Source organism: Protopterus annectens, chromosome 1.part0, assembly GCF_019279795.1.
Source record: "Protopterus annectens isolate FY-2018-M chromosome 1.part0, PAN1.0, whole genome shotgun sequence".
Lineage (NCBI taxonomy): Eukaryota > Metazoa > Chordata > Ceratodontiformes > Protopteridae > Protopterus > Protopterus annectens.
Window position 1 is genome coordinate 1241331557 of NC_056725.1, and position 15674 is coordinate 1241347230.

The window sequence follows — 15674 nt, forward strand, 5'->3', positions numbered from 1 at the left end:
GTATTCCTTCTACATATTCTCCTAATCATCTTTGTATTTTCCACCATTTAAGCTTCTTTTGCTATGCCTTCCAGTTTTTAACTGTACAACTCTTAATCCAGCCTGAAAACATCATTGCCGTTAAGTTTTCTTTCTTATTTTCTTCCCCTTCTCTGTAGCCATCAGAATTTCTGCCTTCAGTGATTTTTACCTTGTGTTTTCTTCCTTTCGGAGAATGTTTCAAAACATACTTTCGAGCCAGCTCACATTCACAAACCATGTGGATAATTCTTCCCATCCTACCAACACTTGCAAAAGTCAACACTTTTCTGTTTCCCTCTTTCTTATTCACATCTTTAGTGAATGGCAGTGCTTGCAGTACTAAGAGCTTCAGTGACTAAATTTAATTTAATTTGTGTATTGTGTGTGTGCTAACTATGATAGTCTGAATTAGTTAAAAGCCTCTTTTCTGTAAAGTCTGAATTAGAAAATATCTGTACTATAATGAAATAACTAGATAAGTGTCAAACAACTGGTAAAGTGTCTGCTGTGTCAAACATAAGACAGAAAATTATAAGCTGAACATAAAATAAGGAAACGGCCCTTAGTGTCTCCATGATTGTAATTATAATCCTTATCCTTACATTTAATACAGGTATATTACCTACCACATTTCTGAGAGGATGTACTCTTGTACTGTTTGACAGGGGCAGAATTCCAAAAGACTTGCTATCAGTGTAAGTGACCACATAAACTGACAGCAGGTGTTTTGGAATCTGTACCCCAGTGTAAGCCTGTTTACTGATAGGTCTTGCACTAAAATAAGTCACTTATACTGAGAGCAAGACTTTCAGAATCAGGGCAGACTTGCTTTGAGTGCAACACTTTTGGAATCTGGCCCCAGGGTATGTTGATATGTCTACTCTAGGCTTTCCTACACCTCATTGAGCTTAAAACTAAATGAGGTGTCATTGCTTGGGTTCTTCTTGGCAGAACTGTCCAAGCACTGTTTTCCATGGGACATCATTGCAGTTGTAGTCTCTTAAGTGTGCTCCAGCAGCAGTTCTTTTCTTTTGGGAGATTTATCCCTTTTTTGTATTTAGGGGACCCTGGACTTGGTATGTATAAGTTCAGTGTTCCCCCTAAAAAATATATATTTTTTATCCAGATGAGTTTACAGCAAGATGTTCTTCGTGTTTCACTGTTGCAGTCATCCCATTTGGGTTATCTGCTTGCAGGTAGCTCTCAGCCGGCCTGAATACCAGGGTCTTCGGATTTCTGCGTCGGATACTGTTGCTTCTTCCGTGACATCAAGTCGTCAGGGGTATAAACTATGCAGCCGACGCCATTACATCAGTCTTTCTTGCCGTGTGGTGCCCGAAGCAGAAGCAGTTCGCAAGTGCCGGTCGGCCGTATCCTGAAATTGTTGTTTTCAAGTTTCAGACCCGAAGTCTTCAAAAAAAGATAAGTACCCCATTGGGGATCCTTTTTCTTGTTCTAACCGATGTTAGTAAAAGTTAACAATTGTCTTACCTGTGGAAAGGAAATACCTCGTAGATATTTTCATTCTTACTGCATCCCCTGTTTAGGCCCAGACCACAACGTCCCTCGCTGTCGGTTTTGTGCCTTGTTCAACGCCCGAACTATTCGTCGTCGGGCTATTTTTACAGTCAATTACTTTCGTACTCTATCTACGTACTCTGAAATGGCTTCATTAAGCCATTTGACTACCGATCTTCCGAAAAAACGTAAGGATAAAGACAGAGACAGACCGAGAAGGTCCAAAACTGCCGATGATGCTTCTGTTAAGCTAGTCGCCAGTCTGCCGGTACTTAGTGAGGTGCTTTTGCAGCCCCCGATACCCGCTACTTCAGATTCGCAGGCCTCTACTTAGACCCATTCGGAGTCCGGTATGCCACGAGATGCTTCTTCGACTATTGAACCTGTGGATGTCTCTACCTTGGATGGGTCCAGAGCCGCTGTGCAGGCACCGGCTTCTGAGGGTGTATTCAGGCCTACAGACATTGATATTAAACCGACGCCATCATTTCCATCCAGAAGTTCTGAATTCCTCAGGCCAAAAACTCGCAATACGCCTAGAAAACCGATGACCAAACTGCAGGCTCAGGCACATATGCCTCAAAAACAAATGCTTAGACTGGCTGAAAACCTTATTACCTTAATTAGGGGAAGCCAGCCTTCCCCCTCTAAGAGACCTAGAACTGATATTCTTTCTAATTCTTCTGATCAGAAATCTGATATTTCTGCTCCTTCTGATTACCAGGATTTGCCCTTATCTATTTATGAGGATTCTGATGCAGAGGATTCCATTCCCTCTGCTTCCCCTCCAGAAGATTTTTCTTTCGGTGAAACCTTGCATACTCTTAGGGAGCATTTCCACTGGGAAAGCCAGGATTACTCTGAGTCCAAAAAGAGGCTTAGGGAATTCTTACTCCTGCCTCAACACAGTCCTTTAGCTATCACTGCTGTTATGGACATTGTAGATGATGCTTTCTTGCAATCTAAATTTACCCCAGACACTTTACCTCCAGCTCCCAGAAAACCTGACAGGTACTACAGAGTACCTGACTCTCACAAGTTCATCTTCAAGAATCCTTCAGCGGATGCAGAGACCATTTCCCAAGGACCAAAAGGCATTAAGGCTACTGCGGCCAAAAATTATACCCCTTTTGATAGAGATTCTAGAGTCTTAGACAGGTGGGGTATGAAGGTATACACTTCTGCTACTTTGGCCATTAGGGCTTTAAATTGCCAGTTTCATATGTTAAAGTATCAGCAGCATATTATGAGACTACTTAAACAGAAAATTATTTTTGATTCCTGACTGTGCTGAACACAAAGAATTGCAAGATTTAATGCATTCTGCAGAACAAGTTGGTAAACATACTTTGCAATGTGGTTTTGACACTTTAGAACCATCTTGCAGGGCTGCTGTCACCGGGTCTGTACTTAGAAGGCATGCTTGACTTAAGGAACAAAACTTGCCAGATTACGTTAAAACTAAATTACTGGATGCTCCCTTAAATCAAGCTTTTTGGCAACAAAGCAGAAGTCCTCAAAAGGATGGAGGGAAAAGCTAAATCTATGCAAACTGTTAAATATTTCTTACAAGTACAGCCTCCCAGATTCAGTAGGCATTGGCCTTCAAAGAACTGGTCTTTTCCAGATCCTTCCAGGCCTTCTCACTCTAAACCCAGGAACAGCAGACCACCTAGGCTACAGTCACAGGCTACGCACAGATCTAAGTAGTGGGGGGCTCCCATTTCCAAAGCAGGGAGTAGTAAGCCACCCCCCTATGGAAAAATGGCACAATGACTTAACCTTAACCCTTCCAAGCCCTGCTCAACTACCTGCTCACTTAGGAGGAAAGCTCGCCCTGCAGGCAAAAAACTGGGAACTCGTTACCCAGGACAAATGGGTTTTGAACATAGTTTCCCAAGGATACAGATTCCACTTCCACACACTACCAACCCCAAATGGTTGCCCAGACCTACCCCCAAATCAGTGGGCGGAGGCCCAACAGCAGGTTCTCTCTCTTCTCAGTATCAGGGCTATTCAACCTGTTCCAGCAGAACAAAGAGGACAAGGTTTTTATTCAAGACTTTTTCTGGTACCCAGAAAAGACAACTCCTGGCATCGTATCCTGGACCTCTCTATTCTCAACACCTTTCTGGTGGTTCCAAAATTCAAAATGCTAACTCTTCAACAGCATCTTCCTGTGCTAGCCAAGGATGCCTGGCTGGCAACCCTAGACTTAAAGGAAGCTTACCTGCACATCCCAATAAGAGGATCCTGCAGACAGTACCTACGTTTCAGGGTGGGCTCCATGCACTTTCAGTTCTCTGCACTTCCCTTTGGCTTATCTACTGCGCCCAGGGTGTTCACAAAGTGTTTAGCTCCAGCCATTGCATTTTGCATTCAGAGAAATTTTCAAATTTACCCATACTTGGACAATTGTCTGATTCAGGCAGAAAGCCAGGACTTGCTATTACAACACCTGGCATTCGTAAAGAAACTTCTAACCTCACTGGGGTACACCATCAATGAAAAGAAATCTCACCTAGTACCCTACCAACAGATTGTATTCCTGGGAGCAAGTTTGAACACAACTTCCCAGATGGCATTCCTCACTCCGGAGAAACAAGTTTATTTGACAACCTACTTCAAACTGTTGACCACAAAACCGCAGCTATCTGCAAGGAAAATACTGCAAGCTCTGGGGTTCATGGCCTCTTGCATTCTACTAATTTCATATGCAAGACTGCATATGAGGAAACTCCAGTGGTATCTAAAAAGCCTATGGTATCAACATTCTCAGGACCTGGAAACAATGATTTCTATCATTCCTTGTATGAAGAAAGAGTTCCTTTGGTGGTCAGAGGCCTGCTACCACAACAAGGGACTCCCTTTCACTCTACCCCCTGCCGCCCAAACCGTACCAACAGACACATCAGACTATGAATGGGGGGCTCACATGGCAGGGCAGTGCATTCGGGGCAAATGGAACCTGAGACAGATGCACCTGCATATCAGTCAAAAAGAAATGTTAGCTGTACAGATGCTCTGACAGCCTTCAAAGACCATATTCTTCCAGGACAACTATTGGTAAAGACAGACAACACCACAGTTATGTGATACATAAACAAGCAGGGGGTGAACCCACTCATACCCTCTCTGCAGACTAGCCATGGCTCTGTGGAACACAGCCTTGAGCTACCAAGTACACCTACAAGCACAATTCCTGCCAGGCAAACTAAATTCACTGGCAGACGATTTAAGCAGAAATCTCATGAACCCACATGAATGGAAACTAGAACCCAAAATATTCAACCTCTTGAACAAATGGGGGACTCCAGAGGTAGACCTGTTTGTCTCCCCTCAGAACTACCAATTGGACAAATTCTGCACAAGGACTTTTCACAGTCAAGCTTGGAAAGTGGATGCCCTGTCCTTTACCTGGGAAAGCCTCTAGGTTTATGCCTTTCCCCCTCTGCCTCTCCTCTCGAAGGTTCTACTAAAGATCAAACAGGACATGCCAAGGAGAATACTGACTGCACCAGACTGGCCATGCCAGCACTGGTACCCCCTCTTGTGCAGTATGACACTGCTACAACCATGGCACCTGCCTCAGAACTCTTCCCTGCTGTCCCAGCAGGCGGGCCAGATTCTGCACCCTCAGCTTCAAACCCTGAACCTTGCAGCCTGGCTAATTCCTTGAGCTCTCCTCTAGCATCCCTCAGTAAGCAGGTCCTGGATGTCATTCTGGAGGCAAGGAGGCCTAGTACTAGAAAATCCTATGCTGAAAAGTGGAAAATTTACCGTTCCTGGAGCCAGGCTCAGGGGATGGGCACAACGGTGCCCAGCTTACCTGATATTCTAGAGTACGTAACAGAAATGCTCCACAAGGTCCAATCCTTCTCGTCAATTAAAATTCATGCCTCTGCCATTTCAGCACATTATAATACTGAACCACCCCTCTTCTCTCACCCCTTGTTAAAACAATTCCTTTGAGGGACCAAAAATTTAAGACCCCCCCCCCCCCAGGAGAGCTCCCACTCCAGCCTGGGACCTTAACTTTGTATTGGAAAAGCTCACTCTTCCCCCCTTTGAGCCAGCTGCAACAGCAGAGTTGAAATTCCTTTCTTGGAAAACAGCCATCCGTCTAGCCATCACTCATGGCAGTGGAACCCTTCATTATCTCCCATGCGGGCAGGGTTTCCCCTCAGGACTAATCCTTCCTTTATGCCCAAGGTGGTGTCTAGTATGGCCCTAAATCAGTCCATTCATTTGCCTATTTTTTTCCCCTAATCCACAAAACAAAGGGGAATGAATACTGCACTCTCTGGATGTGCGCAGAGAACTTAGATTCTGTTTGGACAGGACTAAGCCTCTCAGAATATCTGAATAGCTGCTAGTTGGCTTTGCTGCAGGGGCAGAGGGGAAGGCCATTTCAAAGCAAACCATTTCCAAATGGGTAGCCCATTGCATTCATTTCTGCTAGAAGCACCATAGAAAACCTACCCCACAGGGGAAAAGATGACATTCCACCAGGGCTGCATCTACCTCTGTGGCATTTCTCAGAGGAGTCCCTATCAGGGACATCCTAGAAGCTGCTACCTGGAGCTCTGTACATACCTTCACCAAGCATTACCACATGCCTATATTTTCTAAATCCAGAGCTGGATTTGCCACTGCAGTCTTGCAGGTCTTAGTAGCTGGCCCTAATGCTCTTTAACTTCCTCCTCCCTTCCTTAGCTTTGGGAATCCACCCAAATGTGATGACTGCAGCCGTGAAACACGAAGAACATAGTACAGTTGTGTACAGTTACCATAAATGTAGATGTTCGAGTGTATTCACTGTTGCAGTCCTGGTTACCCTCCCTCCAGCCCCCTGACTACTCTTGGCTCTACCTTTCCTTCTTGTTGGTATATATATTTTTTCTTGTGTATTTGCTTTTTGATGAGGGTGTACCATACCATGTAATTGCTTCCTATTGTGGAGGCACCTGACATCTGGGGCAAGAAAAACTGATGTAATGGCATCGGCTGCATATTTTTTATACCCCTGATGTCATGGAAGAAGCGACAGCATCCGATGCAGAAATCCGAAGACTCTGGTATTTAGGCCGGCTGAGGGCTACCTGCAGGCAGATAACCCAAATTTGATGACTGCAACAATGAATACACCCGAACATCTACATTTATGGTAAGTGTACACAACTGTACTTTATGTTTATCCAGTGATAACCGCATCCAGATGTAAATCCATGTGTCATAGCAGATATATCTAGACCGAGAGAGCTTTCCTGGTCCTTGTGCTTGACAGTTCTTTTAACTCACAAAGTTTGTGATCTTTTTCCACAATCAGTGCCTAAATCAACTAAGCCATCTAGACATTTGTGTGACCTCAGAAGTAACAGCTCAAGATGTTGTATAAAGGAGCATTTTACATTTAATGCAGGGATATTATCTGAATGTGACCTGCTGATCTAAGGAGACTAATTAGTAATTTTCACAGCTTAAACTGTAACTTAGATATATGAGGCTGTTGACTAGAAAAGCATGTGCTTACTTGGGACACAGGCAATGCAGAGTGATATTTATATCAGAAGGATTGTTCCATGCTGTGCAGCTTCTCTCTGGCAGTCAGTCGAAGTAAAAGAATATGAGCACTGATGTAAAGAGCATGGAAATACAGCTGTAGCTATTCTCTTTTGAGATTGTTTTTGTAAATATATGGTTAACTGTTCAAGCATCTATAAAGGCTGAGGAGTCAGACTGGTTCTTTGGTATTCATCATAAATGTTCCCTACAGTAGTTTACATTAGTTTGTCTTCATCTTACTTGACAAAATGAATTTATCTTCCCAGACAATGATTAAGTTGTATGGACTTTAACAGAGTTCAGTTCTGTGTTAACTGCTATGCTTACAGCAAGAGGCAATACATTGCATATAATAGCTGTATCATCATTTATGTAATTTATTTTGTACATTTATCGTATGTAGCATGCAGCTAATCAATGCATATTGAATGTAATATATTTGCAGTGCTTAGCATGAGGTTTCAGGTACAGTAGACAGTTGATTATCCAAACGCCAATTATCCAAAATGTCAGTTATCCGAACCCAGTGTTCCAAAGTTTTTGAGTAGGAAAAGTCATAAAGTTTAAATATGTAAACTTTATATGCATTAGCTTGTACATGTTTTTTGAACTTCTAGCCTGCTTGTGTGTGAAAAATATTCTTTATTGTCCACTGGACTTGCTGAATGGTTGAAGTGTATTCCCTGAGTGCAGAAAAAAAAAGATTTTAGAAGTTTTTTATCCAGTTCAATGCATGTTTGATTATCTAAACTACCCTTGGTCCCAATGAGTTTGGATAATCAACTGTCTACTGTAACTGGGTTCTAGCACAGCCGGAGACATCTGTCATGATTTCTGTAATGTGTCAGTCATGTTGTACAAGTCACTTTTTTATCAATTATGCTTTATAAATAAGCTCCTGAAATAATGTGTTAACATCAGTTTGTGTCTGATAACTTTTTATCTAATTAGTCTCAAATTAAACAGTGCATTCCAACCTGCTACAAAATGGTGGATTCAGTTGGATGCTCAGTGCTAGCTCTGCGTGATGCAGTCTATGTTAGAGATTGGAGGACTTAATGGATAAAGTTCATTTTCTGACAGTGAATGGTTAACAGAACAGTAATGTATTTGTATTTCATATTGTTTACTAGTGTTAGCTTAATAGTTTGTCTTGTCATGATGTTTCATTTGTTAATGCTGTGTTCTTGTCTTCTTAAGAATTTGCAAGTAAAGTGCTCAAGAAGGTAACTAAGAAAATGTCATAACCAGTATTTTTTTAAATGAAGCCTCAGCAGGATATCGATGAAAATTCAACATTCAAGTTTGGGTTCTTTCACAAAAATGCTATTTCATTTTAGGAAATATCAGTAGGATGTCAGTGGAAATTTGTGCAGTTCACCTGCTTATAACTAGAACCTCGTCTCTCACATAGGACTGCTTAAGTTAGATAACTGTGAACTTTGACCCTTACCCTAGTGATGGAGAGAGGCCCAGCCACTACCTAGAATGGGGAGGTTGCAATGCTTTGGCAGGGGAAAAAGTGGGTTACAGGATACTTCCCCCACTTTATGGCCCAGTGTCATCTGGGATGGGGAGGTTTGGTGAGCTTAACCTGTGGGATCCAGTCAGAGTCCCACAGGAATAGACATGAAGGGGCTGATTGGGTACTGGTGGCAGAGATATTAGGTCTGTTGGAAGGACCAAAAGGTGATTAAAAAATCTCCAGTCCTCCTTGTGACTTGAAATCTGTAATCAAAATGCTCTGCCATCTTCCATTCAAACTCATTGGTTCAGTAGCTCCTCTCTTGGGAAAAGGCTCTTCTCAGTAATCGTTATCTTTGCCTGCAGGAGACAGTTCTTTTCCTTTTTTGAACCATGTCACATATTTCACAAGGATGAGAAGTCACATAGGACCAACCTGTATTTCCTTCTTTAAATTGTTTCAAAATTGTCTTTAATCCAGTCTGTTTATCTTGATTTGTTTGTGGGAGTGGAAGAAATAGCTTTTCATACCATGGATTGGTACAGTTAATTCATTTTCTATGTCAAGTGAGTGCTTATTTTTGAGGACAGAATAGTTTTTCATAACCTTCAGTCTGGGGACTGAAAGACTGACAGTTGTCATTCAAACTATTTTTGAGTGTATTTCCATTTGTATTATCTTTTCCATGAGGCATTACCTGGCCTGGTGGAAAATTATGCTGTCAAAATCAGTTCCACCAGAGCCATGGCTGTCTCAAATTCATGCTTCAAAAGTGTCTCCATTGTTGATGTCCATGCCATGGATACTTGCTTTTGTTGGTTTACTCTTCAACAAGATGTTATTAGTTTGACCTAATTTTAGGCCTGTGTTGTAACCTTTGTACGTTTATCTCCTGGCTGTCCTGATGCTTCTGCCTCCTTGAGGGTTTTGTACTGCCTGGGATTTTTACCAATCCTAGGCACACTATGGAGGGGGGCCATTGTGTTAGCTGTAATTGATATTTCTACTGTGTCAGTTGTTGTTTGGGAGAGAACATCTTTTCACCATCTCCATGTGTCTGGATGGCAGAAGTGTAGCTAGCTACTGTAGGGCATGGAGCCATCCCCTGATCTGATGCCCCCCTCAGCATTAAGTTGAGGAACATAAAAAAGCTCTTCTACCTGTTTAAACTGTAGCAAATTGCTTGCGGTTCAGATGATGGTAACCATTTCTGAAGTTCAGTAGAGCTGGGAAACCACACCTATCAGTAGCTGTCTGTATAGTTCAGCTTTTGTAAAGAAAAAGATGGGAAAACAAGAGTGCAGCCTGAGAGTGTAAAGCAGACTGCGGGAGACACGGTGAATTATTTTGCACAAAGGGTTGTGGATGAATGTAACAGTCTGCATGAAGATGTAGTATAGTAAAAAAAAAAGAGAATTCAGGAATGCAAAGGACAAACCTAAGGCAAATCAGGATTACAATCTTGTGCTGTGTTATTTTGATGCATACTTGACTGGATTCTTTGACATGCAAATCTTATAAGATGTAAAAAAATAAGTGCATGTTTTGTATGTACTGACTCATTTTGCAGCAGACAAAGGCCTTGTGTCTTTGCTGGTTATGTAAGGCATATATAAACAAATAGTTGTTTTGTCCAGCACAAAAGTGGACATAGTTGCCACCTGTTACAGTGATTGTGATAGGGGTTTCCATTGAGGGGAACAGTAAACAATTCCATGGGACAGCTGAGTGACTTTTTCTGAGGCTGGGAAGAAACAGATTTCTCTTCTAGTTATAATGGCTTCATGACAGCATAATGATGGGCTGCTGACATGATTCATGCATAAACTAGTGACAGCATTTAGATTACAGAAGCAAGGAGAAAGTTCTGTAACCATGTGCCCAGAAGAAACGGGTACCTTTGGGGATGTTGTGAGAACCCGTCACCTCTCTTCCCAAATAGGGTTGGCTGTCATGTATGAATCTAGGAATTATAAGGTCTGATTTTAACTTATTCTAGGAGTAAAATACATGTCTTACACCTTATATTAAAACAGCATTTGCATTCTGTATGAATGTGATGTGGTTAGACCACTGTAAAAGCTCAGAAGCTGATGGCTTTGGGAAATGCTGGGTTTAGGCTTGGGTTTTATTTGATGACTTAAAATGCACCCCATGCTCAGAATTAATGGCAGTCTGTTGTAGTCCCACCCCATTCTGTTTATGACCACACATTTCATTGCTCTTTGCAACCCCACCTTTCTCTGAAGGCACCAGTGTCCCACTGTTGGTCTTTAGTGACAGCTTTGGCTATACTGACCCAGTTATTGCAGTATAGAAACTAATGCTCAAGTTAGAAAGGCCTTTTAAGGAAAAAAAATATAGATATACTTGCATTCTATTGATGGCCTACTCGTGCCCCAAAAATTTTATCTTACTTCCCCACTGCTGACTGAGCCCCCTCTTGTGATGCTACCCTTGTTCCTCTCCATCATCTTAAAGTGATGTGCTCTTGCTCTTAACTAATATGACTTGAGGGTAACAGAGGTATATGACCTTCATTTTTGGCTTGGGGAGATGGAGGGGATGCTGTGCCTTTTTATTCACAATGATATTAGTGCAATCTTTTGCATGATGCATGCTTTGTGCATCCTTCCATACACCATGCACATGCAGTGTCACGCATAGATTACTTTTTTTTAGTTCCTGCAAGCTGTATAACAGGTCTGTTCACTAAAAGCCCACTTGTTTAGGAGGAGTACTAACAGTCAATTAACCTATTTTAAAACTGCTTTGCTTGATTCTACCAACCCAAGCTTCTCCTGTTTTGTATATTATGATGTTCATTGTATTTACTTACTGCTGTAGTCAGATGATATCTGGGATTCCTGACTTCAGGGAGCCCAACTACTAGCCCATCTCCCAGGGCTTTACCCTCCCCATCCTGGCTTGGATTATTTAGCACTCATTTTATTCAAGAACATGTTCTCAGTGGGCATGGTAAGTATTTTGATGGACATAGGTAAGTTTCCTTCTGTTAGGTTTCCGAAACAAAGTGGAAGATATTCTCCATGTGGTGTTTTTGTGGAGACCAAGACCCAATTTTGATATAGGTGTCCCTGTTCTCACCTACCTGTTGACCATTACAGAATAGGACTGGCTTATTATGCCTCTCTGAAGACGCTTCTGTCTAGCCATTTCATCTTTTCTACCAAAGGATCCTGTCCTGTATTTCCAGCTACTAGTTAAGCAGTTCCTGAATTGAATGTTGAATTGTAGACCACCAAAAAGAAAAATTACTTTACAACGGGAAAAAAATCTCCATCTTTTGAATCCTCTGTTTCCGTGTCCCTCATATGCCTGTCCTGGAAGACTACTTTTGTGGTGACTGTTACCTCTACTAGGAAAATTTGAGTTACTGGCTCTTATGTACAAAGAAGCATTTTTGATTTTGTGCAAGGACAGAGCTTTATTACAAACCAGTCCTACTTTCATGCCTAAAGTAGTAACAGAACTGTCCCTAAACCAGGCCATTCACCTCCCTGCCTTTTTTCCACATCTCCACAACAGTGGAGAGAAGATTTTACTTTCTTTGGCTGTGCATAGGTAATAGACATTTTACTTGGACAGGATAAAACAGGTAAAGAAGTCAAACCGATTATTTGTCTTATTTGAAAAGGCCAGGTAGGGTGAAGCATGCAGCCATGCATGCTATATCTAAATGTGTAGCCACTATATCTGTTTTGTCATTCCTTTCACGACAGACCCATTCCCGGCCATTTTAAAGCCCATTTTGTTAGTCACTGCAGCCACCATTGCCTTCCTCATAGGAGTAAGCACTCAGCCCATTTTGGAAGCAGCTACTTAGTCATCACTCCATGTCTTCTTCAAACATTGCAGCTTAGGTTTTACATTCAGAGCCAGGGTGTGCTGTCTTCTGAACCTCTCTCATGGCCAGCCACCACTGCTCCTTCAGCTATGGGAGTATTCCCAGATATCATAACTGCAACAATGAATAGAACAGTGAACATAGTGCAGTCATGTTAGGAGCTTAATTTATGGGTATTTGAATATATTCACTTTTACATTCCTAATGTCCCCCTCTATCAATCTCTCCTCTTTTAGGTATCCTAGGTTGGGGTAAGTACCATATTTGCTTTCCTTCTCTACACATTGTCAAGCACCTTCCTTCCTCTGGAATTATTTAGAACCCAGAGAGGTGGTTTGGGGCTTTGTGATTGGGTTGCTGCACCCTGGGGATGACTGTCAGATTTGCTTGTGCTGTGGCACATTTGTACAAGTCTTCTGATTCTGAAAAGGCATGAAAGCTGAAGATGGGTGTCTGAAGACTCTCTGTTATCCCATCATCATCCTGACATCCAAGTGGGTGGAAGTTGTTAAAACCAGGAGGGGGAAGATAGATCTCTGGAAGTTGAGCCAGCCAGCCTCTGGACTCCCTGTAGGCAGGAATCCTTGGTTTAATAACTGCAATAATGACTATACTTGAACGTGCACAGTTAGAGTAAGTTCCTAATGTAACTACACTTCATTGAGTTTTGTACGATGTTTACAACTCTTAAATTCTAATAAAGGTAATGTTCTCTCTGCCTGTGATCTGCCATGCAGTGGTAGTAATATCCACACCCTCCCTGCAGAATAAGAGAGCTATCCATCGTCCACTCATTCTTATTGTGATAGTCCATAGTATAGTCTGTAGTTGAATCATTTGCCAGCAACCCAGGTGCTATCAGGACCACTTTATGTTATTGAGCCTGCATATATGCGTTGCTGTTCTTGTTGATTTTTTTTTACTTTATTCTGTTCGGTGTAACTGGGTAGCTCAAGATCATTTGCTTAAAATGTTTTGGTCCAATTTGAACTGCTTGACCAAGTTAGGAAAGCAAGTTACTTAAATCACACGCTTTTATTGTGTTTTCAGATTGTGACCATATCTTACTTTTTTGTATGGAAAATAAATGTAAAGACTATGGCATCCTAGTTGTTAGTACCTAATACTGACATGACCTAATTTTAAACAAAGCGACTTTAATACTGGATTAAAATATAGTGCATTTGGACATCTCCCTTAAAGTTGCATTTCTGTCGATTGTTTACTGATGATTATTCTGCTATCTGAATTTTTACCACATTTCTTGTTTACCTTTTACTGACATTTTATCATTTTGTTTAGTTGCATTATATTTCCTCTAACTGTGTTCTTGATCAAGAACAAAAGTCGAGAACCAGTGAACTTCCTTCCAAAGAGCCAAATACTTTATTGGTCAAGTGCTTTCATTCAACAGAACTTCATCAGAAGGAAGTTCACCGGTTCTCCAACATTTGTTCTTAGTTTGGTGTACTGGTTGCTGTGGATGTGTTTTTGATCAGTTCCCCTTTGAATGGATCACTTTGAAATGTTACCAATGGCTACATATCTGTACTGTATCTTAGTTTTCAGTTGCAGACCTGCTGTTTTACCTATTTAGACCACAAGATGCCACTGTTCTATAATCCATTATCTGCACATATGCCATCATCCTTGAAAAAAGTGTTCAGATTTGAAGTATAGTTTTTTAACATACGAAATGGAACATATTTTGAACAATTGTAAAGTCGGACTAGAGAGCCATTCAAGCCACATTTGCAGTTTGTTCAGAATTTTCAGGAATATGTTATAGAATTTTATAGACATGAAGTGAGGAGTACATTTAGGTAAGTTTTCCTTTACTGAATGTGACAAGGCTGACGTGCTTCATCCTCACAGCACCAAAGAAATAAAAATGATATCTTTAATTCACTGGCCATGCAGTTGCATTGTCTTTTCTGTGTTCTGAGGTACATCCTTGTTTATGTATGAACTGCTTTATGTTACAGGCTGAATATGTCCAACTTGTTACTGAACTCAGAATGACACGGGCCATTCAACCTCAGATTAATGCTTTCTTACAAGGCTTTCATACATTCATTCCACCATCCTTGATCCAGCTGTTTGACGAATATGAACTGGTAAGGCTGTTTTCATCATTGCAGATGTAAACACATGAATACTGAGTACTAGCAGGAATATGTGATTTCTAGAAAATATTTTACTTAGAACTAACTAACTTATGTGCTGCTGCATTTATTCCTTTAGATCTTCTGTGCTACAAATTTTTCACCCAATATGTCATCATCACTTCGTAACGCTGTTTAGCGTAGTTGTATCTGTCCTGTTGCATAGCCCTGAGGCTTGAACCTGCTTAGTCTCACTGAAAGTGTATGGTTCTTGGATTGCCTGGCCTATGGAGCACTTTTTTGTTTGAAAGTTTCCAAAACAAGACATAGGACATTAATGCACCTCTTGAGAGAGAATTCTAGCTACAGATGATTATACAGATTTTCTTTGTATGACAAACAGAGTATTAGGTGGTGACTTGCAACAGGAAGTGTTTTCTGGGGAGACTGTTGGGTTCATATGTTCATAGGTTCATAGGTAGATACTATGCTATCTGCCCTAGGGCATTTATAAGCCTAGCCAGAGTGTATTTGGCTTCCGCCTCCCTATTAGATTAGCCTACTGTGCCTCTGTAAAGTAGGTCACAGAAGGTACCCTTTTAAGATTAGTTTACTGTGCCTCTGTCTAGCAGGGACACAGAAGAGATCCCAGGGGTGAATTTGCGATTTCCCATCCATGCGTCTAGATTTCGCTTGAAGAGGGTCAGCGAGGGGCTATGTCTAACATGAATTGGGATTCTATTCCAGAGTGAGGGGAGCCTCTGGGAAATTAATCTGTCCCTCCAGCATGTCCTATTTATTTTTGTGCTGAGGTTTAGGTCCCTGGAGCATGTAACTCTAAGGGACTTGGATTTTTTGAGGTGGAGCATGTCCATTAATTCTGGGTTTGACATGGCTTTGTACGTCAGGCATAGATCGCCTCTGAGTAGGCGGTAAGCAACTGAGAAGAGCTGGAGTTTCTTTACTCGAGCTGCATAGGACATCTGTTTGTAGCCCATGATCCTCTTGGTGAGGTACTTTTGGGGTCTCTCCAGTTGCTGCAGGTGTCGGGTAAGGTACATCCCAAAAGGGGCATTGTATTCAATTATGAGCCTGATGAGTGATGAGTAGAGGGGCACAATGACCTCTCTTG

The 15674-nt window shown here is 41.7% G+C and overlaps 1 protein-coding gene across 1 annotated transcript in view; it reads left to right on the forward strand.

The window, feature by feature from the left end:
- HACE1 (HECT domain and ankyrin repeat containing E3 ubiquitin protein ligase 1) overlaps nt 1–15674 on the forward strand; it is a gene marked incomplete in the record, with an annotated part of 1502717 nt that overhangs the window by 1243387 nt on the left and 243656 nt on the right. The window contains 1 exon segment of the mRNA XM_044065909.1: nt 14423–14554. Within this exon segment, the coding sequence (XP_043921844.1) occupies nt 14423–14554 (132 nt within the window).